Genomic DNA, 27,046 nt, shown 5'->3' on the forward strand with positions numbered 1-27,046 from the left:
TTGAGCCTGCGTAGGGTTTCTTTGGTATTTTGTGCTCACGTGCTTCAAGGGCAACGCCGATGTCGTCCCCTGTGGTACACTGAACGTGCATGCCGAGATGCCGATGCTATGTCGATGTCGATGTCGATGCGGCAAAGCTCAATTTAATGAAATTGATTTTAGTTAAGACCAGCTGTAAAACTATGTGCTCGACCCAACTCAAGACAACGACTAACGCACCAAATACCACGTATTTACAATCACTGGCCAAAGGAATGCACAGGACATGGACATCGAGTGCAATTCGCGCTCCTTTCGACTTCAACATTCACAATAAAGGAAATAAGAAGTCGTAAAATTTGTTTGCCGGGCAAACCCAAGAGCCACAAGAGCCACCGCATCAAATTACTTTTCCGTTTTTTTCGTTGTGTTCGTTTAAAATATAATTTGCTTGGTTGGTTCGTTGGTTGCTTGGTTGGCTGGCTGACTGGTTGCATCGACTACGCGGCTGCATAACCAAAGGATTCAATTATAGCCGCCGCTTTGCCGCAACCGCTCTCGCCACACAATCATGCTTGCATGCAGTGTGTATAAAATATATGCGAGTATATTATTCACTTTAAAACAACAAACACAAAGTTTGCACAAGTTGGCCTATTTAATGTATTTGACAGCTCGCTAGCACACATACTTGCAAACATTCTTAAACACAGCCCCCAAATGATGCTTATAAGCAAATAGCGAGCGTGTGTGCTGGCAGTTGCTTATGGCCGCTAATATAGCCCTGTCAATTGTTGAGAACGATGTGCTGCACTTCATGACTTTGTTTTGCTTTTACGCCGTAAAGTTGCCGCCTTTGTCTTGCTCTTGCTTCTGCTTTCGCTCCTGCTTTCCCTTTCACCCAACCCAATAGCCGCAGAGCTTTGTGCATGTGTACTCACACATATGCAAACACACTGCAGACGCTCAGTAATGTGCAGGCATGTTGTGTTTTTGCATTGCGCTCAAAAGTAGGCAACGATTTGTGTCATGAACAGATGCTTGGCTTTGGCCCTTCTTGTTTTCACTATGGTGGAAATTCTTATATCGCGAGTATTAGACTTGTTTTCTAAGCAGTGAAATTAAGGTTTTTTGTTTGAGACTATATTAGGAAAGCATTAAAAGTTTACGATCAACACCAGAAATGTAAATATCAAAAATATTCGCACTTAAAGTCAGCTATTGCAAAAAGTTCTTAGAAAGAAATTGTTTTGTATACAAAAACTAAGTCAAATGTAAATGAAAATAGTTTGAAACAACAATAATGCTCTACTGGCTAACAATCCCGCGATTTTAAAAATATTTAAAAGGTAAAATAATATTGAAATCAAATAAAAAGTAAAATATATTTAAGGGGTAATTCCACAACACGAATAATAATAATAACACATTAGTAAAGGTATTATAAAACCGTATGGCTTAGTTTAAAAACAATTTGTGAATTCTAGAAACACTTATACTTACCCATAGTGCATGTCAAAAGAAATGCTATGGGAAATGACTTTCACTAGCGGATGCTTCCTCTCGAGTAAATGTAGTGCAAATGCAAATGCATTAAGCATGAACTAAATACAGTTCAATTAATGCACATACAGACTCGATAATCAATTCTAATCGTAACTCCCAAAAAGAGCAATTGAAAATGCAAAAAGCAATCAGCTGGCGAATGCTTAATTAATTATGCAATCATTTTGCTTAGTTGCACGTTACACAAACATGATTATATGCCACAAGTCAAGTCGACAGCAAATCAATTATTAATCAGGAGTTTAGGCAAATCTAGTGACACAAATGTGCGATGAAATGAGAGTAAAGTAAGCCAACCCCTAACAAATGAAAGGCATGAGAAATTACGGAGTGTTTGTTCAGCAGAAGTGCTAGATTTGTCTCCACACATGAAAGTATATGTATGTATTTACTTTTCGGAATAGAAATGTCTATACTTATTTCTAAGCATATATACTTATTCCGCTAAAGTGGAAATTTCATAAGGGGCGCCGCATTTGAAGAGTTTTGTGCACATCTATGCAAATATTACTAGCAAAGGCCTCCGGCCGATTTTTAAAGGGCACCCACGCGAAATTTTCCGGAACTCGAGAGGCAGGCGGCACAGATGCTCAATTACATCAACACGCTGAAATCAACACACACACACACCCCACACACGCATATGCACACATAAACCAAATAAAGGCAAATGCAATTTGCTCAAAAATGGTTACTTATGAAAAATTGATACGGCGACAAGACAAGCGCACAAATACAGCTTCAAGGTGTACATAGAGATCTGCATGGAGCCTTACTCTAAACATGTGTTTATGCAGCGACGTCTGCCTTGTGGCAGCAGTCGGATTATTTATATTTACATACAATTTTTCTTCCATCTCTCTGCACATGAAGTTAGTTATGCCAGCCAGAGATTTGGAGAAGCGTCGTCTAGGCGCCACGTGTCAAGTGCCACCTAATGGGTTGGGATTTCATCAATCTGCCATAAAAAATAATTTTGAATTTAAGACGAGTATCGCATTTGAGTAAGACGCTTTATTCACAATTCTCAGAGAGGCAGACGTTGAATCGTGCCTAAACAAATACAATTTATATTTATATTTACACATAAATTTTGCATAACTTAAAGAGTTAAAGAATTGTTACCATATATTATGTATGTAGTAAGTATTTGATACGTTTAAGTTTATATACAAGTGTAACACGTATAGAATTATAAAGTCTTCATTTTGCTTTAAATCCATAGATGACTTTGGTTTATGGTTTATCCATTATATTTAGCACTTAGATCAACGAAATAATATATATATATAGTTTTTGGTTTCTGGTATTAAACACGCATTTAATGTAGCCGCAATGAATGCTTATGAAATGTGATATGGCAGCTGAACATAAGTGAGTTATCATTTCCACGAATCGCATAACGTATTCGCCCCGTTGGCAGCACGCTTTCATTCATTCAATTCATTCATTTGCCTCACTTGTCTGTCTGGCATGTAAGACGTTTACGTGTGGAGTCTATCAATTAATTTTGCTTTTGGTTTACATTTACATCAATTAATTATGTATTTAACAGTATCCATTCGCTAAACATAAATTCGAGACATGATTGGGAGAAGGTTGCGAGAGGAACCTACAGCCAAGTTTTGTCATCAGCCACTGTCTGTGTTGTGTTTGCCACATTGTTCACATTGTTTATGCGACGATAGTTATTGTTGTAACCAGAGGAGCAAACGACTTGCATTTGCAGCTGCAACTCGATGCTTTCCGGCGACGTTGCTGATGTTCCTGCCGCTGCTGTCTGTCAAGGCAAAAGGTTTGTGGTGCGACTTTCTGTTGCCATGTTAATGCCACTGCTGCACTTGTCGCTGCTCCAGCGTTCCTGCATCTCCTGCTGATACGGCGATCTGTGACCACGCAGACTAATCGGCCCTCCGCTGTTTCTGCTGACCGGCATCGAGTGCCTTTGCTGCCCCTCGCTGGCAACCTGTTCCACAGTTCGGCCCACCGAGTTACGCAGCAGACCTGGCGAGAGAAGAAAAAGGGAATCGTTTTTGCAAACATTGTGTAACTGTTGCCCTGGCAATTTCAAATTGCAATCGTAGCTCGCTTACCGCAGTGCGAAACTCGATGCGATTTCGGTGAGCCGGGACAGGCATACAGTATGGATTTCTGCGTATCTGTTTGGAGCAGCAAAAGACAAAACAAAAAGAGAGTGCGTGAATCAAGACAGAAGTCATTAGGCAGCCGCAGGAGCGTTTACCATTCCGTTTGATGCGATTGTGGTCGGGTGAACCGGAGCAGGAGTAGCGCGATGTGAGATTATCTCGGCGGTTAAGCGACTCGGCGCCCACATTCACAAAAGGACACCAGCGAAAGACCATTTTGAAGCCATAGCGAAACCTGCAAATACATTACATCGAAATGCAAACAATGAGCAACAAGGAACAAGGAAGCAATGTCATGTCTTGTGACTTGTCTTGACGGGTCAATGTGCATCCATTTGGAAATGAAAATGGAATAAATAATCAGCAGCGCATGCTAAAGATGTTGACCAAGTCCAACTTTGCCTGTTCATTAAAAGATATGCCAGTTCTCTGACTCAAGCTGGAGAGGCTGCCGACAGCTTGGAGCTGGTAACCTGCTCCAGTTAATGTTATTTGCATTACACAGCTAGCATTCCATCTCTGTTTACGTGTAATCGAATGAATGATTGACATCTCTCTCGTTCGCTCTCTCTCTTCGAGTTCGATCTGGTTTTGCAGTTATTTCTGTGGTAAACCAAGCAACCTTTGGCATTTGAATGATTTGGTAGCACGTCAACCTGCTTGATTTACGTTTCACTATTCATGCTCTTTCACTCTGTATTCACCATTCAACATTCGCCATTCACACTCACATAGTTAGACACCGAGTACTTGCAATAATAAACAAGTCAGAGTAAAGACTACTCGACTTTTCGTTTGTTTCTTTGACTTTAATATATGCTGAGTAGACTCGTCTTTGGTGCATCTTCTTTTACAGGGTAGCGCAACCACCTTTATGGACTCTCATCATTTACATAAGGGCGCCGCAGTTTGCCACAACTGGGTGGAGAGTTGATACGTGTTGGCGTCAAACTTTGCGATGCACGTAAACCGGCAGGACATCAGCAACGCGCCCAATACAACATGACTTCAGCAGCGTCGACAGCAACAGTCATTGGCATGTTGACTGGGCCAAATTAATTGCAATCAGTTACGTTTCCCCCTTAGCGGATGTGGCACACGGCCACGTAGGGCACATCACAGGCCCGACTGTGTGCCACATGTGGCACTCACTCACTGTCTGTCTGTGTGTTTGCTAAACTAGTTGTATACTCATATGGCATGCTAGATATATGATAGCTTTCAACGAGGATGGCTCAATTAATTTGAAATGGAAACTCTCTGATCGAAATCTGAACATGCAAACGCCTACTGCTGACGAGCCTAAGGCGATATAACGGTCTAATTATTCAAAATACGAGTATATACAGTGAACACTCTATAGAGTGAATAACGAATGTTTGAGTTTATAGTATGAACTTACACAAGAGTGTAAAATACGATTGCTTACTAAAATATTTCCATGCGTAGAAATAATAGTACTAAATCAGAAATTTATTTTTTGAATAAAATTAATATATTTTTTAGTCTTTACTTTTTTATCATTCTGCTTTGAAAATTTCGCGTTGTATAGTAAATTAAATCAACATTTAAGTAATGTTGGTGGATGAAAGGAAATTGTTTTGAATTTGAAGTATGAACTTATAGAATTGTGAAAATCAACTTTTGTTTGCTAATGAAAAGGAATTATACTCCTTGCAATAATAGTAAATCCATCTGAAATCTTTTCTTTAAAAGAAAAATTTGCATTTATTTTAGTCTTCACTTTTCTGCATTGAATATTTCGTTATGTGAATTAAACTTACGCAAGAATGGAAATCAACATTTATGAATTGTTTATGGTTGAAAGAAAATTTTCTTGAATTTGGAAGACAAAAAAACAAAAAAATAGAAAAATATGCTCTTGCATATACATTAATAATAAAACTAAATACATCAGATTGCTTTTCATTAAATAAGATTAATTTCCTTTTTCAGTCTACACTTGTTTATTCTTATGATTTAATTCTTGCTAGTATGGATTTAGTCACTCTGACTTTTCTGAGAGTCAACTTTTAGGAAGTGTTTGCTAAAGCAAAGGAATTGTTCTGCTTGGTAGACAAATAATGAAAGTAAATGAAATATTTCTATGGATTACAATAATAATAGCAAATACATCAGAAATCTTTGCTGTAAATAAAATTAATTTTCATTTATTTTACTTCCCACACTCTTGACTTTGTTCATTATCCTGCATCGAGGTAGAATTGTATTGTTCTCATTTTACTTGATAAACCTCCCTCGCTGCGATTAGACAACTTACGATTTCTAAATGCGCGAAGCCAAATGAAGATAAAATAATGATAAGAATAATTATGCTGATAATGCTGCTGCTGCCGCTGATGTTGATGGTGATGATGATGATGACGAGTTGAGGGCGTCAAGTTCATTTCCGGCCAACAAGTTAAGCGAGTGGCTAGCTGACGAGCTGACTAAGTGAGTGACGTTAGAGGAGCCAACTGTGTGGAATGTGGGCAAACATTCTGTGTGTGGATGTGGCTGTGGCTGTGGCAAGGGCACTGCGTGAAGAGTCTGAGTGAGCGGCGCAAGTGGCTGTGGCATTGCACTTAGCGCCCTCAACGCTAATTCAACCGCAAATTACATAATTTGTCGTCTGACAAAGGGCAAAAGGAGGCGGCGGAACCTTTGAGAGCATTGCTCTCGTTGATTGTAAGAGTACTCACCGCGAATTCATCCAGCAGTAGATAATCGGATTGTACATGGAATTGCTCATGGCCAGCCAATAGATTGCGAGATATAGTTCCTGAATGAAAGGTGCCTCAGTGATGGCCGGATAACAGGATGTAATAATGAAGTAAGTGTGGAAGGGCAGCCAACAGACGCCGAATATTAAAACGACCACAATCATCATTTTGACAACCTAAGCGGAAAATTAAAATATATGTAGAAATTAGTATAACGATATATTTATGCAAATTGCAAAAAGTGTTTAACAAAAAGCATAGCATACTTTTTGGGGCAGCGCATTAATACGTATTTTTGTATGCATGAAAGCAAGGGGTTTGACATTGACTTACCCTTCGCTTGCTGCGCACATTCTCCACTTGCCGGGGCGTATACTCGCCAATGGTCTTGGAGCCCCACAGTTCGATGCCCACACGCGAGTAGGTGACCGTCATCGAGACAATGGGCAGAAAGTAGGTGAGTATAAGAATGAGTATGTTGTAGCTATAGAGAGAGAGAGTAAGGGGAGAGAGACAGATGTATAGATAAGTGTAACAAGCCATCATTATCATTATCGCATCGTATATGTAAATGAACAATCGCCTAATGTGCTGTCAGTTTTTATTTGAATCGACATTTAATGACAGTCCATCCAGCTGTCTAACTTAATGGCTCTAAAGCGTATTTTATGCGCCATTTCGATGTGACTTTGTTCGGTGATTGTGGTGATTGTGTGACACAAATTTTATGACACAGATAAACAGATCTTTCGAATTGTCTGATTTACTGATTTATAGCTGCATGTGCAACAAACTGCAAACACAATTCCTTTTAGTTGCAATACTTACAGATGCTCCTGCTTCGAGTGATTCGTTTGGCCATCTGGCCACTCAGGAAAACAGACGCTGCGTGTTGTGTTCTGCACCGGCACCTGAAAGCAGTAAAAGCAAACAAAAAGCGATGCGAAGTTGGTCAATGGCAGTCAGAGAGGCAACACACATACACACACACAGACACACATAAATATTGTATAAGCACCTCTTCGGTTTTAAAAAAGAGCAGCATCGGGCAGGAGATGAGAGTCGAGGAGAGCCAGATGACCGCGGCGATGGCCAAATTACGTCGTTTGCTCATCCGCGGTTGCAGTGGTTTCATAATTGCCACGTACCTGCAATATCCAAAAAGTATACATACACTACGAGTAACTTTTAAAAGGGGCAGCTGCGTTGTAAACTAATTATTTTAATTCGCATGAGTGCAACCAAAAATTTATTTAAGTGCGCTCGCGATATCATTTTTGGGTAACTTACAAAGAGAAGCGCAGAATTGAATCGAATTGGGGAAATATGAAACTCACACAATTGCATTGTTTATATTATTTGAATCTGCTTAAAAGTTAACATAAGTGAAACCATTTCGATGCAATCATTAAAATAAACAAGTCACAGTTCTATAAATAGAACTAGAAATTGAAACAAACTTTGCGCTTTAAAGCATATATTAGTGAAAAAGTTACAAAATTAAAAATAAGTTCTTCTTTTGTTTTATTTTGTGCTGTTGTTTCCTAGATGATGATGCAATTACATCTCAAATTTATGTATGCATTATTCAAAAAATATTAAATAAACAGATTAAAAGGAATTTGCATCTTGCAAATATAAATACTACAAGATTATACTGATTTATAAACAATTCAAATACTATTTCATAAAATAATTGTAATTCCAGCTAATATAGTTTTCTATAGCTTTGCATGTGATCATGTCTAAAAATAAGAGAGTATTTTAATAAAACACCTTGTAATTGTAAATTTTTTAATTTATAATAGCGATAGACAACATTTTCAGTTCCATGGGGTCCCATGTAAGCACTATTTTACCGGCCGTTCTCGCATGTACTCGCAAATTGACCTCAAATTAAGCTGGTACATTTTGGCAGTTCCTCGCTTAATGGAAACTAATGAAATTTAAACTCGACCCCAGTTGCATTTTGGTACAAGGCAATTAGTTTATTTTGATGCAACATTACAAGTCTCTTTGCTGTAAAGTTCAACTGAAATCTAACCTTCTGGCCACGTAATGAATTTAAGTGAAGTCAACATATGGGAATGGGAAATTTAAAAACGCTCTTTGTTGTTTTCCATAACTTTATTTAAATCAATTGAGTGAGACCTTTAAATGGGACGATAAAGTTGACAGGCTCTTGTCAGAATTGATGAACTGCACATAATGTTTGGAGTTTCGATTGCTTATTGTGTGAAATCCCCGTTGGCTTTCCACTAAACGAGCTTCACGTTTTGGCTCGATTTGAATGATGGCGTCGATTTGGCTAACAATATCTGGGAGCGCAACAAGCTATTGACATGCTCTTACCCCGCGTAAACAAACAGCGATTTATTTTTATTTTTTTATTGTCAATTTTGTTGGCTTAACATATCAAAATGCAAGACATTACATATGAATCTACATATGTGTACATTATATTAAATTCGATCGACGTTTTTGGGTTCACCGAGTCGAGTCGGCGAGAGATTGATAAGGGGGTGGTAAGCGCTTATTTCACCAGCAACGAACTAGCGCTCAGAACTGCAGGGAATTTATGTTTATATTATTTGAAACTGCTTAAGGTTAACATAAGTGAAACCATTTCGATGCAATCATTAAAAATAAACAAGCACAGTTCTATAAATAGAACTAGAAATTGAAACAAACTTTGCATTTTATATTAGTGAATTACAAAATTTAAAATAAGTTCTTCTTCTGTTTAGGCAATTACAATAAAATTATGCAATTCAAATAAAATATTAAAAGGAATTTTCTTGCAAATATAAATACTATCAAAATAAACTTCTTTGGTATGTGTTGCTTATGGCTGTTTGATATTATTGAAATAATACAAGATTATACTGATGTCTAAACAATTTAAATACTATTTCATAAAATAATTTTCCTAGCTATTATAGTTTGCTATAGCTTTGCATGTGATCATGTCTAAAAAAAGAGAGTATTTTAACGATGAAACACCTTTAGCTAACCTTTTCACTCGCATGTACTCGCAAAAATCAAATTAAGCTGGTACATTTTTGGCAGTTCCTCGCTTAATGGAAACTAATGAAATTTAAACTCGACCCCAGTTGCATTTTGGTAGAAGGAAATTAGTTTATTTTGATGCAACATTTCAAGTCTCTTTGCTGCAAAGCTCAACTGAAATCTAACCTTCTGGCCACGTAATGAATTTAAATGGAGTCAACAAATGGGAAATTTAAAAACGTTCTTTGTTGTTTTCCATAACTTTATTTAAATCAATTGAGTGAGACCTTTAAATGGGACGATACTTGACAGGCTCTTGTCAGAATTGATGAACTGCACATAATGTTTGGAGTTTCGATTGCTTATTGTGTGAAATCCCCCGTTGGCTTTCCACTAAACGAGCTTCACGTTTTGGCTCGATGAATGATGGCGTCGATTTGGCTAACAATATCTGGGAGCGCAACAAGCTATTGACATGCTCTTACCCCTTTTTTATTTTTATTTTTTTTATTGTCAATTTTGTTGGCTTAACATATCAAAATGCAAGACATACATATGACTACATATGTGTACATTATATTAAATTGATCCGTTTTTTGGGTTCACCGAGTCGAGTCAGAGATTGATAAGGGTAACTGCACCCAAATCACAGCGACCTAAAAACTTGGCAAACGAGCCACGCACGTCTGCAATTTGTTGAGTACTCTTATACACGAGCATATATCAAATATATGTATATACGAGTATAGTACACATAAATTGGGAGTTTGTTGGGAATTAACTCACTTACCTGTCGATTGAAATGGCCATTAGAGTGAACACCGATGCACAGATACTCAGCATGGCTATGAATTGCGATACCTTGCAGTAGAACTCGCCGAAGGGCCAATCACCGTCCAGCATATAGTAATAGTTGAAGGTCACATTCAGACTGGAGACCATCGCATCTGCTATCGAGAGATTCACTGTGACCACGCAGCAGGTGACAAAAGTAAACAGAAAAGAAAGCAAACAGGTGCTCTTGATTAGTTTCAGTCGAGGAAATCATGCGACACTTGCAAATACCCGAATTCTAAATAAATAATCACATAATTATCTGAGACAACAAGTGGTGATTATGTGGTAAGATATGCTGGCCTAAAAGATACTTCTTAAAGACGGAAACCGAAGCTCATAATGAATCCCATCTTGGTGGGTTTAATGACGGAAAATAGAATAAAAAACTTTTTTTTAGCTTTCGTTGACTTAAATTTATGCATTAATGGAAACTACGCTTGTATTTTTTCACAAAAATTACCCCACTTTGATAAAGGGAATATTTATAGCATTGTTGATATAATTTCTTATTATTATATTCATGAATATTCTAGCAAAATAATTGCTTTAAATTTAATTTCTTTGTATAGGAAAGTTTTTAATAAATTGCAAAGTCAGACTACTACTAACTTTTCATTACTTTGAATCTTAATAAAAAAGTCCATTTCATTTTTACTTTTATTCTAAGCTAAAAACTGTCTTTTAAATACACTATTAAGCATTACAAAAAATCTTATTCCAATTTTACTAGATACCTAAACTTTATTAAGAATAATTTGTATATTTTTAGTCTGACTCAAAACTGCGCTGAGTTTAGCATATTGTGCTTGCAGTCTTTATGCCTTAATCACAGCTTAACTTCACGCAGTGTCAATATCAGCGCACAGCAAAAAAGAAGGGAAAGGGAGAGAAAAGGAAAGAAAAGAAACGAGAGGAAAAGCTGAAAGCAAGTTGAGTGATATTTGCATAGCTTTAATGTGCCCACCATTTGCATTTCATGCAGGGTATAGAGAGAGTTATTTAACAACTCAGATAAAAAGGTAAAAGGCAACGAAAGGTACAAAACATATTTTGGCCATATGTACATAATAATTTTTGGGGCGTTAGAGAAGCAACTGCTGTTGTTGGGTGTTTTATTTGTTTGTTTGTCTTGTATTTTTCACGTTTATTTATGCGCTGTACATTTATAATTAGCGAAAGAGTTAAGTGCAGTTCATGGCGGGGTTTTTCTCAGAAGAGCTCTACGAGACTTGGCATAATTAAGTGAGAGCAGAGAGACAAAACCCATAATTCTTACTTTCATTCGCGTTTTTACGAGTATAGTAAGTATGTTTGTAACGATTTACATGCCAATGAATCACTATGAAACCGAAAGAGAGGGGGCTGAGAAAAGTGGTGTCGTGGGTAGCCAAAATGGAAAGAGACGAAATTATTATTATTATTATTATTATGATGATGACGACGACGACGATGGCGATGGCGATGAGTTTGGCTGGCTTGCCTTTGCCCATTGTTTACTTTTCATTATCTATGTAGATAAGCAGCAAGAGAAAATAAGCATAAAAAGCAACACTCGTAACAACACCCACAGCAATAACAACAACAACAACAACAACAGTAGCAACAACAGCGACGGCAACAATGCGAATAAAACAAATGTTCTCTGAGGCATTGGACTGTGTAGTTCTTGGCCAACATTGACGCCTCCAGAACAAGGAACGTGTCGCATTTGCCAAACGACCTGTCTTAGTCTCGTCTCGTCCTTTTTTTTGTGTTTTGTGTTTTTGGTCTGTGCGGAGTCTGACGATGTGGCAGCCACGTAGTTCAATATCGATTTGGCCTCGTTTTAATTAATAAAAATCTAATAACAATAGCACAATGAACACAAAACACAAAAGATGCAAATGATTCGCTTTGATAATAAACCTGGCTCAACCAACATCATCTCCATCTCCATCTCCAACTTCATCTCCATTTTCTGTTGCTGCGTGTTTTGAATTTATAAGAGGCAGTAGCTGACTAAACGTTGAACTCTTGGCCAACTAATAAGGTTGGCCAATGTGGAATTTACAAATGCAAATTCCATAATGGCCTGCAAAGCCATTCGCGCTTCAAGGCATTTTAGTTTACATAATAATAATCAGTTCACAGACAGATGATGATAACAGAGAGAAAGGGAGTCTCCTTGGTCTCCTTGTCGGTCTTTACCGTACTTTGGCTGGGGGCATGCCAACAACAGAGTTTCCGCTCTGAAGACATTTTCAGCAAGCAAAGTCAAGTCAACTATTGCTCTGTAAATGCAGCAGTTGTTGCTTCTTCTTTTGCTAGTGTCCTGCGTTTGGGGTTGAGGTTGTTTCTCAGACGCCATTATGGCTGACAGTGCAACTATTTTGTCAGCCTTTTTCATTGTCAACTAGCGCATGCATAAGGCCGCCGGGCTTTCGACTATGCAGTTGACTGTATAGTAAGAGTGTGTCTGTGTGTGTGTGTGTATGCTAGTGTGTGTGACAATTGTCGGAAGGCAGTCAGCTGACAGCATCTGGCCGGGGTTAGTTTGCTGTTGTTGCATTTTTATACGCTTTGTTTTTAATGGTTTTGGCAATGGCAGTTGCAATGCAATGCATACAAATACATGTGTAGTCAAAGTACACACACACACATACACTGGCAGACTCTCATATGCCTTGCATATAAAATAAATGACTCGAATATGGCATATGCATGAGTTGAAGCAGAAGCAGAAGGGCAAAAAGACGACGACAAAGCGAATCAAAACTGAAAGAGCATTGTCAGCATAATATCATTATGGAGGCCCAAACGACGCCCTCAAGCTGTGATGACAAGAAATTTCATTAGTTAACTCTCGGACTTTTGCTTTCATTGCTTTTAATGAAAGTGCCCAAAAGCGAAAAACCTTAAGCAGCGGCATATCTAATTGCATTAAAGTGTTCGTTTGCAAAATTTGATTATCTCATTTATTAGCTTGCATACTCTCTTTCTCTTTTTATAGTTTATGGCTTCGCTTCCTTGCATTTGCACAATTGCAACGCAATGCAGCGTGGAGTCCTTAAAAGTGCCGTCAGGCGAATGCCTCATTAATCATTGCCACACACTTACAATTTTCCTTGAGAACTTGATTAAGCTAACAATTTCATAAATTCAGCACGTTCAGCGTCTAATTGGACTTGACGAACTTTAAGCTTAAAGGCAAAGGCACAAAAGTTCACATGACGTATGAGTGATGTGTATTAAGTATACGCCTCGTTGGGCACTCACCTATGAAATAGTTGGTCACGGTGCGCATCCGCTTGGTGGTCAGCACAATCCAGACGACAATTAGATTGCCGCCAGTTGCCACAATTACCATGCCACCAAAGAGTATGCTCCAGAGCACCTGACGCCACCACGGGACCACGAAGGCAAACTTGGCATCCGGCGATGCGGCATCCTCGTGATCGCCATTGACACCGAAGCCAACATCTCCGGCTGTTAGACCCGTAATGCCAGTGGGCAAACTGTGTGAATGAATGAGAATAGAAAAGAGCAAGAGAAAGGGAAAGGGAAAGAGAAAGAGAAAGCAAGAGTGTTAGAACAATGCTGTATTACGCTGACATAAAGATTATGTGTGTTAAGCCACAACGAGTGTGCAAAGTGTGGTGTCCTGTTGCTGCCAGGATATTAGGTGTATGTAATTGTGCGTGAGTTGACAAATCCGTGTTTTTGTGTGCGCCTTCTGCGACATGAAACCATTCCGACTACTCAGTCTCTTTCGCAGTCGACATCTTTTTAATATTTTCTGTCTCCGATTGTTTATTTAGCTCACTTTCTCTCTGTGTGTGTGTATGTGTATTTGTGTGTTTAAATAGGCAATTCACACATAGAGACGGCAAAGGGCAACACAAGCTGAGACATAGATTTAGTGGTTTATTGTTTAAAGAGGCAACCCAAGTAGAGCACGTGCAAGAGAGGCAACAAAGAGGCGCCACAACGCATCGTCTGTCAAACGAGTGAAGGGCGTGAGTGTGTGTGTGCGTGTGTGTGTGTGGCTCCTTCTTAATATGTGCGAGTCTATCGGCCTCGTGTTATACGGCTCGTTAAGGGCCCCGGACACAAGTAATTTAATATGTAAGCTGTGTGCTTGCTCTCGTATCTCTCTCTCTCTTCTCTATATAGAAAGAAGCTGCCTGCGAAGGGTGCAAAGGACTGTGAAGGGGAACGCAGACTGAGCTGCTGCTGTTTTTAGTGTCATTAGTGTTTACGGCCAGCTCTTCAGAGCAATTAAAATATGTATTCTCATCACTTTAGTGTGATGGATTCAAAAACGTGGACTCGGGGGGCCATTTGCATAAGTCCCCTTTTGTTTATTGGCCTAGTGCAAAGAGGATTATTGATTTTTGCCAAGGCGGCTAGTTTCTCAGTCACCCACAAAGGCACACACAACGAGTGGGAGGAGCGCATATAAAAAAGAAGGAAAAAAATACATATAAATAAAATAACAAAATCTAAAGAAAACCATTTCATGCAGCAGCCGCAGGCACACGAAAATGTCATGGTAAAAAATAAAATAAAAAATAAATCTGTTATTGTTGCTGTGGCCCTATGATGTTGTTGTTGTTGTTGCTATTGTCGAGCTCTTTTCTTTTGGTGTGTTTTGATTTTTTGCATTAAGCCCAAGAGCGCACAATGCGACGCGACGCGGCGGCAAGGCAAACAAATAAACAGTTATAAAAAGAAAACATTGGCAACAGCAGCGGCAGCAGCAAAAGATACGTCGTACTTCAACTACATCAACTTAAAGATGTCGTTGCCATCCTAGATGAGCCATTGCCATTGCCATTGCTATTGCCGTTGCCGTTGCCATTTGCCTGCAACTTGAAGGCCGCTCAGGACCTCAGAAAATGTATTGCCAAAACGTCAAACGCAGCAATTATCTCTGTCTTCCCAGCGCTGTCCCTCTGCGCTCTTTCTTTCTGTGTTCCCTCCATATCTGTATTTCCTTGGCTAGGCGAGGCAGCGAGTACTTATGTGGCTAGAGTCAATGGCTGTGTGTGTGTGTGTGGGAGGAGTAAACAAATTTGAGCTGCAGCAAAACGACTGCCGTAGTCGTTAAATATGTAAAAAAGACCGCTCTAAAAGCATTGACAGACTGCATTATACCCTAAGATTTTTAAAAAGCAACAAAAAATGAAATAAAGTACATTTCCTTTCATGTTAAGCGGTAATAAGATGTTAAGTAAATGCTATCTTTAAAATTATTATAAAAATCGACTGGTAACTTAGCAGAATTTTTAATGTAGCATATTTTATATTATTATTTCTAATCTAATAATTTTTTTTATTTTTTTTTATAAAAATCAAATGTTAACTCAGCAGACTCTATTAGCTTATAAACATACTATAAGATGATTTTGTATCAATTTCTTTTAAAATGTGATTTTGCTAAGTAAATGTTATATTATATTATGAATATCAAAATATCAATATATTATGAATATCAACTATTAACTAATCAAAATCAAAATATAATGATTTTTTATGACTGAATTTTTATAACTGAATGTTTTAAAAATAAACTGGTTCTAAAATTTTAGTAAATATTAATGAAAATATAATTTAAAAATCAACTGTCAATATATCTGAAATCTGCGGGATATTTGTAATTAATACTAAAACGTAATGATTTCTTATATTATTTTATTTTTTTAAAAATCAACTGTTAGGGTTTACAATGTTAACATAACCTGTTTTTGCTATGTATCAAATTGAGACTCGCGATGCTCGCTGTTCAATATAAAATATGCCTTTTGTTCCCCAGGGGACAACAGAAGACGACATTAAGCAGTCAGCTCCTCACACACACACTGCGACAATCGGATAGATAAAATGCGAAATGTGTATTTGTTGTTGTTATTGTTGTGTGCGGGGGCCATCAATGTAATGTATTTGAAACGGAAATAAAAAGCCAAGAGCTGGGTAGAGTAAACGGAAATGCTTGACTGATTGAATGGCGACTTGCAGCGAGTGTGTGTGAGTGAATGCTCGAATGAATAAATGAATGAATGAATGAGTCACTGAGTGAATGGCTGAATGGATGCCGCAATGTGGAGTCATTAGATATGCATGGTTAGCACACAAAGCGAAAACGAATTGAGTCCAAGTGAAGCAAGTTCATCTACTTGAATCAAGCAGCCTCAGCAAAAGAGTGTGAGGTACTCAAAGAGAGTGAGAGAGAGGGAGAGAGAGGGAGAGAGAGAGAGAAAGAGAGCTTAGAACTTTGACCATCTTGGAGAGTCGTTTAATGGCTGCGTGTGTTGTGCATTAATTCAATTTGTGTCATAATTAGGCATTGGCTTGCCATGGCTTTGTTTGGCACCATGTTTACTTACACCCGGCTCAGATTGTAGGTCAAACTGTTGTGTCGGAAATCTTGATTGAAATCAGGAAGTGGCGTTTGATTGGCCACAGCCATGACGCTGTTCATTGCATTGTAGATGATGGCTGGCGCTAAAGTGCTCCAGTTGCTCCAGCTGTAGCTGATGTCGCCATTGCCATGGTCGCTGTCATTGCTGTCCACCAGCTCATCGATGTTTTCCATGACGAGTGACGGATGTTCCACCACGGAGACACACAGAGACAGAGACAGAGACCAGTCTTTTAACTGGCGTTCTGGGAGTCTCCCGTTGTCCCCTTTTGTCCTTGGCCTCGCGTTCCCTTTGTTTGTTCTGACTAATGTTGCGTGTCCTTTTTTTTTATTTGGAGGGAATTGCTATTCCTATTCCTATTTGGTTTCCATTTGCTTGCTCGTGTGCCTGCAACAACAACAGAGAACAATAATACATTTAACTAATTTCATTTTGAGGCGACCAAAAGGCAAAAATAATTCTTAGATGTTTCGTGTTTTCACTCAACCACAAAAATAGGACCACTCTGTGAGTCTGCGTCTGCATTTCTTTTCTGTCTGCCTCTTTGTCGACTTAAACTTTTGATTTCTCTGTCCAACTTTTATTTACCACTCACATTGTGTGGCGATTGCGATTGAATTTTGATTTGTGTATTTGTCACAGTTGCGGTTTTTCCATTGAGAACTACGAGTAGCAAATAACTTTTTCTGTGATTCTTGCAAACATTCTCGTCTATCATAATAGCATAATAGGCTTTTCCAGGATTCATGTGTAGCCAAATGTAAATAAGCTTGGCTACCTTTAAAGTTCAAAAAAACATACGCACACACACTCACTTTTTTTCACTTTTCACAATTTCAATTTCTTTTCATTGGACAAACTTTTAAATTAGCAAAGAACTTTGTTAACATCAAAGACAATTAAAAGTTCGACACTCTAAGCTGGACATTGACTAATTAGGCAGCATTTAAATGCAAATTAAAATGTTCAGCATTTAAACTATTTTTAATGATAAATATATATACTTTTTATTTGCTTAGAATATCAAAAGAAAATTAAATAAGCTTTCAACATTTTCTATAAATAACATTTCTGATAAAATTGGGAATTGAACGAGGCTTCAACAATCAAACTGATAATGACCATTGTGATAAAATCTTTTATCTTTTTCTATTATAGCATTTGAGCAAACACGTCAATAAATAATTGCGTTGGCAATTTTTACAGTCAAAACTCTCAAAATATTTGCTCACTTCACACATTAACTTTCACTCATTATTTCTTGTTTGAATACCACAAATATATCTATTTATCATTACACGCAAGCAATAGATTAAATAGTTAAAAAGAAATAATAAACACAAATTTGAAATGCATTTAAATTGATTGCTTTATACTGTAAGTAAAAACGTAAGAATGAAATAAAATTCAACTTAAGTTTGAGTTTGATATGTCGCATTCTAATCAAAGTTTGCTCTCCAAACTTTGAATTGTGGCAATGAGTACACTCAATTGCTTATCAATAAAAACACTTGAAATCAGCTCGACAAACATTTGAGAAGTATTTCTTGTCTTTGATAAATACTCTCTAGTACTCTCAAAACACAAATAGTCTGAAGCATGGTGGACTTAAAGATACCCATTGTAAATTAAAAATTAATTCCTCAACTCGCATTTTGTGGCAAATCTAATCAAAATCTCTCTCAACACGGCAACAATGCAATTAATAATACAAACAATTGTGGTTTTTTATAAACGAATGAAGCAAGAAAGATAAAAATATATATAAAAATAGACTTTTCAATTTTGCTTTGTTTTCAATTACTTTTGTTTTTCTTTTGTTGCCTGGACAAATAAGCATTGAAACAATTGATGAAAAGCAGCAAGAGGTCCAACAAAAAAAAAATCGGGAAAAAAAACTAATCCAATTCCATATATACATACATTCACACTCGAGACAAACATTTTATAGAAATTTGTCCCCAGAGCTCTAAATTCACTCACCTGTAGCTGTTACTACAAGGTAAAGCTAAGCCTGAGACAGAGACTGAGAATGAGACTGAGAATGAGAGTGTTGGTGACTGGCGCGTTCTGGCATAGAAAATTGCTTTTACTTTCCCTTTATTTGTCGCTCGCAATGACAGTTAAAGTTTCTTCGTTTTTTTTTTTCTTTGCTTGATAAAAGACCAACAGATGTGGCAAGTGGCAAGTGAACTGAACTCAACGGTGGCAACGGTGGCAGCCAGCTTCTTAAGCTGTTCGCCCTTCAACCGCCAACCGAAACTGCTGCTGACAGATTGAGACAATTGCGAGTGACGGAAACGTCAGACAGACTTCTCTGGCCGCCACTTGAAGTTCAACGAAATGAGGACACCACCCAACCACCCTACCACCATCATCATCATCATCATCATCGTCACCACCACAACCACCACCGGCCAATGGTTTGACATTTTTCGCCAAATTAAGCGACGACTGAGCCCTTAACTCTCCGTATTTATGATGCTTAAATTCCACAGAAAAGAATGAAATATACCAAACAAATTTTCAAGTGCAAACAGAATGAAAATGAATTTTCAGTTTTTTTCTTTATTGAAATGGGTTTCGGTCTCTCGCGCTTGAGCAGATGATGTCGTCGAAATGAAAATGCCCTCTGCTCATTAATAATGCTGGATTATGTGGCCAAAGCAGTTAATCAATTAATCTGCCGACATTTTCAAATTCAATTCCATTCGCGTTGGCTAAAATTGTTGTTAAACAAATGCAAAAATCAATTACTGTCAAGTTTGCCGGCGCTGACAATAATTACGTATACGCCACGCATACTTTAACAGCGAACAAAACATATGGCAATATTATGCATTCGCTGTGATGCGACTGAAAGCAGAGAACCAGCCAAAGAGAGTGAGAAGGAGGGAGAGAGAGAGAGTGTAGAGGAGACAGCACTACGTTGCAGTTGTGGCGACTCGTCGGGCATTGTAGTCTTAATGAAATGTAAACAAACTTCAAAAGAATGTTGGCTATAATTGGCAGCTACCCAGACTCTGGCATCGCGCTACAAACCCGAACAACCCCAAGACTACCCTAGACAAAACTGCTATATGTTTTAGTAGACAGTAGTGTTGTGTCGCATCATTCTGAACTAGTTCGATCGAACACTGAACTAACAAACTAGATTGTTGATGGTCTTTTATATTCTGTAGATTTGAGTCAAATTGTCGTTTAGATCGTTTATTCTAATGGCTCGTTTAGTTCATTTGAGTTTTATTAACGTTCGCTTATTATTTTTGGTCGAATGTTCCTTTAGTTCTAATTTTGATCATCTGAACATGATCTTTGATTGCACGTTTTTACCCATCGCATCTACCCATCGCATCACTCTAATCAAATATTTTAAAATTTAAGAAATTCCAGATAATAAAAAATGAACACAAAATTAAGTTTCACTAATACGAACAGCAACGATCTAAATGAACCTAAATAGATCCGAAAAGAACTATGCGGAATAGAACAAGGCTTATTGAACTAAACGAATGAACAAAGTAATTGAACTATAGGAGCAAAAAGTTAGTTCAACTGAACAACTGAACTACTTCAGCGAAATGAACTACAAAGCGCAACTCTGATAGACACTCACTGCAATGGCCACGAATGCCCCACGAAATCAACTAAAAATATTTGTGCACAAAATATTTGTTAAACTAACAGAGAGTGAAAGAGAGAGCGTAGAACATAGTAGCGTAGAGTTTCAACATTTCGGGAACCTGATGAGTGATGACTTTTTTTGCAATAATCACAAAAAATTGGATTTCGTTTTTTCTATTTTCTTTTTTTATTATTTTTTTTGTTGACTTGAAAAATAGCCCAACTGTCACGTGCCGTCGAGTTGATTGTTGAAAACTGTTAAAGTCACAGCCAGACAGACTGTTGTTCAACGGTAGCTGATGCCTGGGGAGATGGATGGATGAGCAAGTTTGGCAATGGTTTGGTAATGCCATTTTACCACTCTCTTCTATCCGATGCGACATGCGGGCAGATAACGTATACGCGCCGTGTGCCGTGTGTTGAGAATTATTCAATATTTTATGGCATATACTGCATACCATCTAAATGAATTTGTCGTGCTGTCACTCTCTGTTCACTTTTCAATATAAATTCATAAAAAAAATGAGAAAGAGTTACACTGCAATAAAATAGTTACAGCCAAAGGTATTCGTTTAATGCCAGGTTCGTTTGACACGAACGAAGCGCTGAGTCATTTTATATGATAATTCCTGGATTACGCTTGTAAACTATCGACTCAACATGTATTTAGGTCAGACTTGGATGACCTCTAGCTCGGGGGAATTTGTGCTGACTGAATCATAGGGTATAATGCTTGTTTGGTAAGTCAAGTGCAGGGTGTGTGTGCACCCTGGCAAAGAAAAAGCAGAAACAGAAGCAGAAGCAAAAAGAGCACATTTACACATATGTATATAAATATGTGTGCAATAATAAAAGAGTTTTTATACCTGATACTGATAGAGTAAAAGGGTATTATAATTATGTGTCAATAGAAAATGTACATATGTAACATGAAGAAGGAGATATTTTCTACCCCATTAACTAGATATATTCTTGATCAACGTCAACGCCATGACGATATACATATAAATATATCCAAGACTATCTGTCTGTGTTGCTGACCGTATTAGAAATTATTAGATCTTCGAATTTATAAGAGATAAAGCTCGAAATATTGGACAACGTTTGTTTTTGTTGCACAGATTAAGTTTATTTAGATTTCAGCAAGCGTAAAATGCTTTCTGGTACATGCAACAATAACAACAGTCATATTATTATTGCAAATTTCGTTAAGATCAAATAAATATCTTAAAAGTTATTGAATGCTTTTCCTGCTGTCTTGTCTTCACTGCTTTGTTTGCCAATCTGATATATTTCTAAGTATAGTTAAGCGTTATACCACACATAAGTTTTAGGGTATTTTTTTCTCTTTCTCTGTTTTCTATGCTATATTTTAAATGCAGTATTTTGGCGTTATACGACACATAGTCTTTAGTATTTTTTTCTGTACTGTAATATGTCGATAATACCGACCTTGCACTGTTTTGCTTTTATTGAAAATGGGTAGCGGGAATCTCGCAGTCGAGCACAGTCGATTGCAACGTTCTCTCTTGTTGTGTGTGTGTGTTCGAGGCAGTTGCCCCATTGTTGCTATAACTTTGCCCTCATGGTAGGTATGTGTGTGTGGGTGCTACACACACGCATGTGTATGTATGTATGTCAATAAGCAATGGGTTCCGGCAGTCGCTATGCAGCATGCTGGTCTACTTTTAGGCACAAACCTTCACCTCACACTCCGGACTCTGCCACTTTCTCTCACTCTCACTCTGTCACTGTCTCTCCGCCTCCCTCTCTCGCTCGCACTCTGTCACTCCATTGAGATGGCGTGGCAAAGTTCTAAAACAATTTAATGCTAAAATGCGCCTAGCCCCCATTTTTTTGGTGGGCTGCAGCTTTAACACAGAGACTGAGACTGAGACGGAGGCTGAGGCTGCGAACACTTTTGCTTTTCATTACAGATTCGAGCTTTTGTTTCTCTGCTCCGCGAGAGCACAATGGAAATGAACTTGAATTGTAATTACCAAGGCCTATTGCGTATGTATGCAGCGTGTTTGCTTGTTGCCGTTGCCGTTGCTGTTGCCGTTGTTGAGCAGTCGAGGCTCTAAACGAGCACGTAGCATTTTTAATTTTCCCACACGAAAAACATATTTAAGTGAAATGAAATTTAATTAAATACCCCATGCTATAAATTGGCCGCAAAAACCAAACCAGACCAGACCAGACCTACCAGAAAAAAAGAACACAACAACAACAACAACAAAATATATATTCATCAAAACATCATTTTTTTAATGAGCTACATGAGCTGCTCCAGCCGAAAATGTATTTACGAGTGTCGGGGGTATGTGTGTTTCGTTCTTCTTTCGCACCTCGCAAAAAGCGGCCAAAAATGCTAAACAATACTGGAATAAAAGGGGTACGTACACATCCATACATCCATACATATATATTTATATATCTGCTATATAGCATCTTTTGTATACGTCGCTGGCAATCTGTTTTCAGTATGAGGAGAAACCATGTCTATGTGGGCGTGAGATAAATTGTTTATGCGCTTTTAATTTGTTTGCGTGTGTATTAAAATATTTAAAATGAAAGCAATTACATGCGCCGCGCCAGGCGGAGGGAGGGAGGAAAAATCAGCTAAAATCATACAGTACTTAACACTTTTGTTAAGCGCTTTGTCAAGATTTCGTATTCTTCTATATATAGCGTATGCAAATCATCATTTAAATTGGTTTAAATCAAAAGGAACACGCTGTCAAACTTTTGTGTGTTCATAAATTTGCAAAGCGCATGCAAGTTGAACTTGTCAGAAAGTCTTACAGTTTCATATTACAAAGGGCTGATAACGCTGATTGCTCTTTATGGCAAATATTAGAATACGAGTGCCGTCGAGGAACAACAGGAACAAGAAGTGGAACAAGAAATTCCTTTTTTCTTTCCGCCTTGGAAAACTTTATCGTTACTTAAATTAAAGTGAATTATGCATGACATTGCAATAAGTAGCATATGATGCTTATTTAAAGCCACAATCTGTATGTAGAGCAGGATACAGAGGATACTCATACGACCTGTTGTACGCCTCAGCGGATAAAGTACACCAAATGTAGCAAGGCCAAGAAAATAAAGCCAAAGCCAAAGCCAATGCTAAAGTTCGAGCGAGAATACATACAAGAGGTTCGTTCAATGCCTTATCTTATCGCCACTGAGTTTATTAAGAGGCCAACAGATATATTTATGCCCCGGCTGTCTCTGTGTATGGCAAAACCTAAATCGATTCTCAGACAAGAGACATTGCATTGCAACTACACTCGAATGCGAACTCGAACTCGAACACTGTATTAAGGGTGAATATAATAAATTCTGTTCGGTTTTCTTCTACATTTTTTTGCTGTTGCCTCTTTGTGAGCAGTCAATTTATTGCAATTATGTGTAAATTGAGGAACAAAGCGAGTCCAGACGATGCCATCGCATGCGATGAGATCTCAAGTAACCAAGTACGTGTTGCAAGTGCAAACAGCATTCACTTGCCACGCACTCTCAGCTAGATTGACTTGACTCCGACTGAAGGATAAAATTGTGGATGGGACAGTTGTCGGTTGAGTGAAGCTGTTCAGAGCACTTGGAAAGCTGAAAGCTAAAAAAAAATAAAATAAAACTAAGAAATACTATAAACTGTGGAACAAACTGGAATCGTTAAAATATGCACATGATTCAGACATACAAACATAGTTGTTTAGGACTTCAGCTTGTAGCTGCTGTTGCTATTTACTGGTCCCTAGTCCCGTTACCTTCATTTTAAATTCATATACTGCAAAAGATAGTGGGCACAAGAACTGTCCAGTTTTTCAGTGGCTCCATGGGCAGAGCAGAGGCATGAGAGGATCCGGGCTTTTGTTGCTTCAGTTCCAATTTAATTAAATGTTTTGATGCATGACAGCACAGCAGCAGAAGCAGTAAGAGAACAAGAACGGGAACGTAAATGGGAACGAGCACACGATATGGCATTCATTCTAATTCGTTTAAAGACCTTTCCGCCGACTGAATCTGTAGAAACTGGCCGAGTCCGGGTCCTGGACCAAGGACCATGGACCAAGGACAAACATGAAGTATATTCGCAACGGCATCGCATCGCATTGGTTCGCATAAAGTTCAACTAATGGCTGCCGAAACACACTCACACTCACACTCATACACACACTCACACTCACACACTTTTGACTCTCCTCAATACGTTAATGTGACGTGGCATCAGGGGTCGCTAAAAGCAATTCGTGTTGAAAGGATTTGAGCTTTTTGGTCGCACTAAGCTCGGACCCACAGTGCTCGTGGTTTTTCATTATGTTAGCCTATTACTAGCTCAGCTGACCGTTTGTCTGGTGAGTTGGCTAAATTAGGCTAACAACAAAGTCTCCATCTATCTTTCTCTTTCCCTTTCTCTTTTGCACTCTCACATTTTGATCCGTTTATTTGGCAGAGCTGGAATCAAGTTGAGCAAATGTTCAGCCGGATGACCGTCATTTTCGACATTAAATATTTAGTGCTGGATGGGTTAGTGGCGCTTTGATTGATTTACGAGATTTGTCGGTATCAAAAACCACATTATGTATTTTCACACACACTGAACACATGCACATTCACACACTCACACACACACACAGCGCTGAGATAGACGAAAAGTTAGGTAGAAAATTGAGTTATGTTTCCGCTTTACAACAAACGAAAAGAAAAGCAACGTTTGCAATATTTATTTATTTTCAACTGGTTATTAAAGTTCTTTTTTGTTTTTGCCTTTGTTTTTGTTGTGACAAAAGCCACAAAAAACATTTGCCACAATTCACGGAAATCTAAAATCATACATAATCCAAACAAATTTTCGTTAGACTAAATCCGTTTTGATATCTATAGTATATTGTTGAATGCATAAACAATAGAAAATTAAACTAGTGAAAATGTTCATTAATCTGCTATGTTTGTTACTCATAAATATGCATAGAATCAGTTTCGCTTCAACTGCCGGACAACTTTATTTCAACTCTATTCTTTTATTCCTTTTGTTTTTAGTTTCGACTGCATTTGCAACCAAAAACTGATAGTTTAATTATGAATTCCAATTATGTTAAAATATTGCAAAATCAGGCGGAAATTACATTCAGCCGCATAATCAAATGTAATTTGCAATTCGCATTCGAATCAAACTTAATTAATGAATATTAATTGATTCATTTACTCGAGTACACAAATAAGTTCTTGAGATCTTCAATTTCATTTTTTTGTGCTGCACAACTTGTGGATTTTCTCACTTAATTGGCTTTTCAAACAAATACAAAAAGCAATCGTTGCACTCAGCTGAAGAAGCACAAAACACGAAGCTCAATTAATATGCAATTATTATTCACTCGATTTGAATATTTTTTGGGCGTTGTAGAAGCTCAGGCAAATCGAGTGTAAGCACACGATGCTTGACACAAATTGCGTAGAAGTTCGTTTTGCGGTTTATCTTGAGTTTTAATTGTGTATAGAAAATATTATAAATTAAATGACTTAAAAAGATCTAATTATCTTTGTGTGTAATATACTTTGGCTCAAACCTTAAAGAACTCACGTTATTTTTGCGTTTATTCTAAATAATATAAATATTAAATTAGCTCAATGTCTTCAAAATATATGATTAGAGAACGAACATTATTTGTGCTTTTTCTAAAAAATATTACTATTTAATTAGATTAATGCCTTTTAAAATATTATTATCTTTAAGCTTCTACAAAGCTATTATTTTTCTCAAAAAATACACATTATTTTGGCATTTAAATTTATGTCTTTAGAAGATATGATTATCTTTGAGTGTAAAAATACTTTTGCTTAGCTATTATTTATCTTAGAGAACGCACATTATTTTTGCGTTTATTTCAAATATTTACTCAAAACATTTTGCGTTCGCTTGAAGTGCTGTTCTTTAAAGTACTAAACCTTGGTAATTGTGAAATTTCTTTTGAAATGGTAAGAAGCGCAACATTTGAATTAAATTTATGGCTTTGAAACATAATATTAAGTATACGCTTCCTGTCGAGCTCACTTTTCACTCAACCGCGCATTTTGCATCCGCATTTATTGCAATTGAAGAATCTCAAATAACAATGAGTGTGCCAAGTGCTCAGCAAATAATCAATTAAAACTAAACTGACGCATTCAAAGATCAACAAAAACTATTCAAGTACTTTCGAATTTTTTTTCGAAAATCTTCAGCTTACCGGGAAATACCTGTCGAATCACGTGGCGTATGAGCAATGTGTGTGAAATTTGTTTGGTAAAAGAATTTTAAATCGCTCATAAATTATAATTTTTATATGGTGTTATTTTTTTAAGCAGCAGCGATTTTATGTAAATATTTATTGGTTCCATTCAAAGCACGGCCCATAATCAAATTTTTCCATTTTTTTCCATTTTATTTTATTATTTTGTTGTTGTATTGCTGGATACAAGAAACATAAACACAAACGGAACACACACCTTGCACTGCACTGGTCAATTGTTTAATGTTTTTATGTTTATTTTAGAGAAAATTCAATTTGGAATTCAATTCACTGGCCCCCAAAATTTAATTACGATACGATACGAAAAAAATGTTGCCGCCGGCATTTTCCATGCGTTAAGCATTTTCCAACTTATCCCAATTGACAGACACAGTGGCACAACAAGCGACACCGTTCGTCGCCTTTTTCGAACTGTTCGCGCGCGAGTTTGCCGTTGAACTGAACTGAAGGCAAAGCGACGACGT

The 27,046-nt window shown here is 37.7% G+C and overlaps 1 protein-coding gene across 3 annotated transcripts; it reads right to left on the minus strand.

Annotated features, from left to right (window-relative positions):
• Positions 1–2,537: 2,537 nt before the first annotated feature.
• LOC133837551 (tachykinin-like peptides receptor 99D) lies at positions 2,538–27,025 on the minus strand. 3 transcript variants are annotated; one of them, XM_062268347.1, is made up of 11 exons: positions 26,520–27,023; positions 16,627–17,049; positions 13,517–13,755; positions 10,215–10,389; positions 7,434–7,563; positions 7,244–7,326; positions 6,749–6,899; positions 6,395–6,591; positions 3,788–3,927; positions 3,639–3,704; positions 2,538–3,549 (listed from the first exon to the last, which is right to left on the minus strand). In XM_062268347.1, exons 2-11 carry the CDS (start codon positions 16,833–16,835, stop codon positions 3,329–3,331), a joined length of 1,611 nt encoding a protein of 536 aa, XP_062124331.1. In that variant the 5' UTR covers positions 16,836–17,049; positions 26,520–27,023; the 3' UTR covers positions 2,538–3,328. The 3 variants fall into 3 exon arrangements, with proteins under 3 accessions (XP_062124331.1, XP_062124333.1, XP_062124334.1); XM_062268349.1 differs by lacking the exon at positions 26,520–27,023 and adding an exon at positions 26,160–26,231; XM_062268350.1 differs by lacking the exons at positions 3,639–3,704; positions 3,788–3,927 and having other exon boundaries at positions 3,407–3,549; positions 26,520–27,025.
• Between the last annotated feature and the right edge of the window lie 21 nt (positions 27,026–27,046).

The sequence above is a fragment of the Drosophila sulfurigaster genome, chromosome 2R (genome assembly GCF_023558435.1).
Source record: "Drosophila sulfurigaster albostrigata strain 15112-1811.04 chromosome 2R, ASM2355843v2, whole genome shotgun sequence".
Taxonomy (NCBI): Eukaryota; Metazoa; Arthropoda; class Insecta; order Diptera; family Drosophilidae; genus Drosophila; species Drosophila sulfurigaster.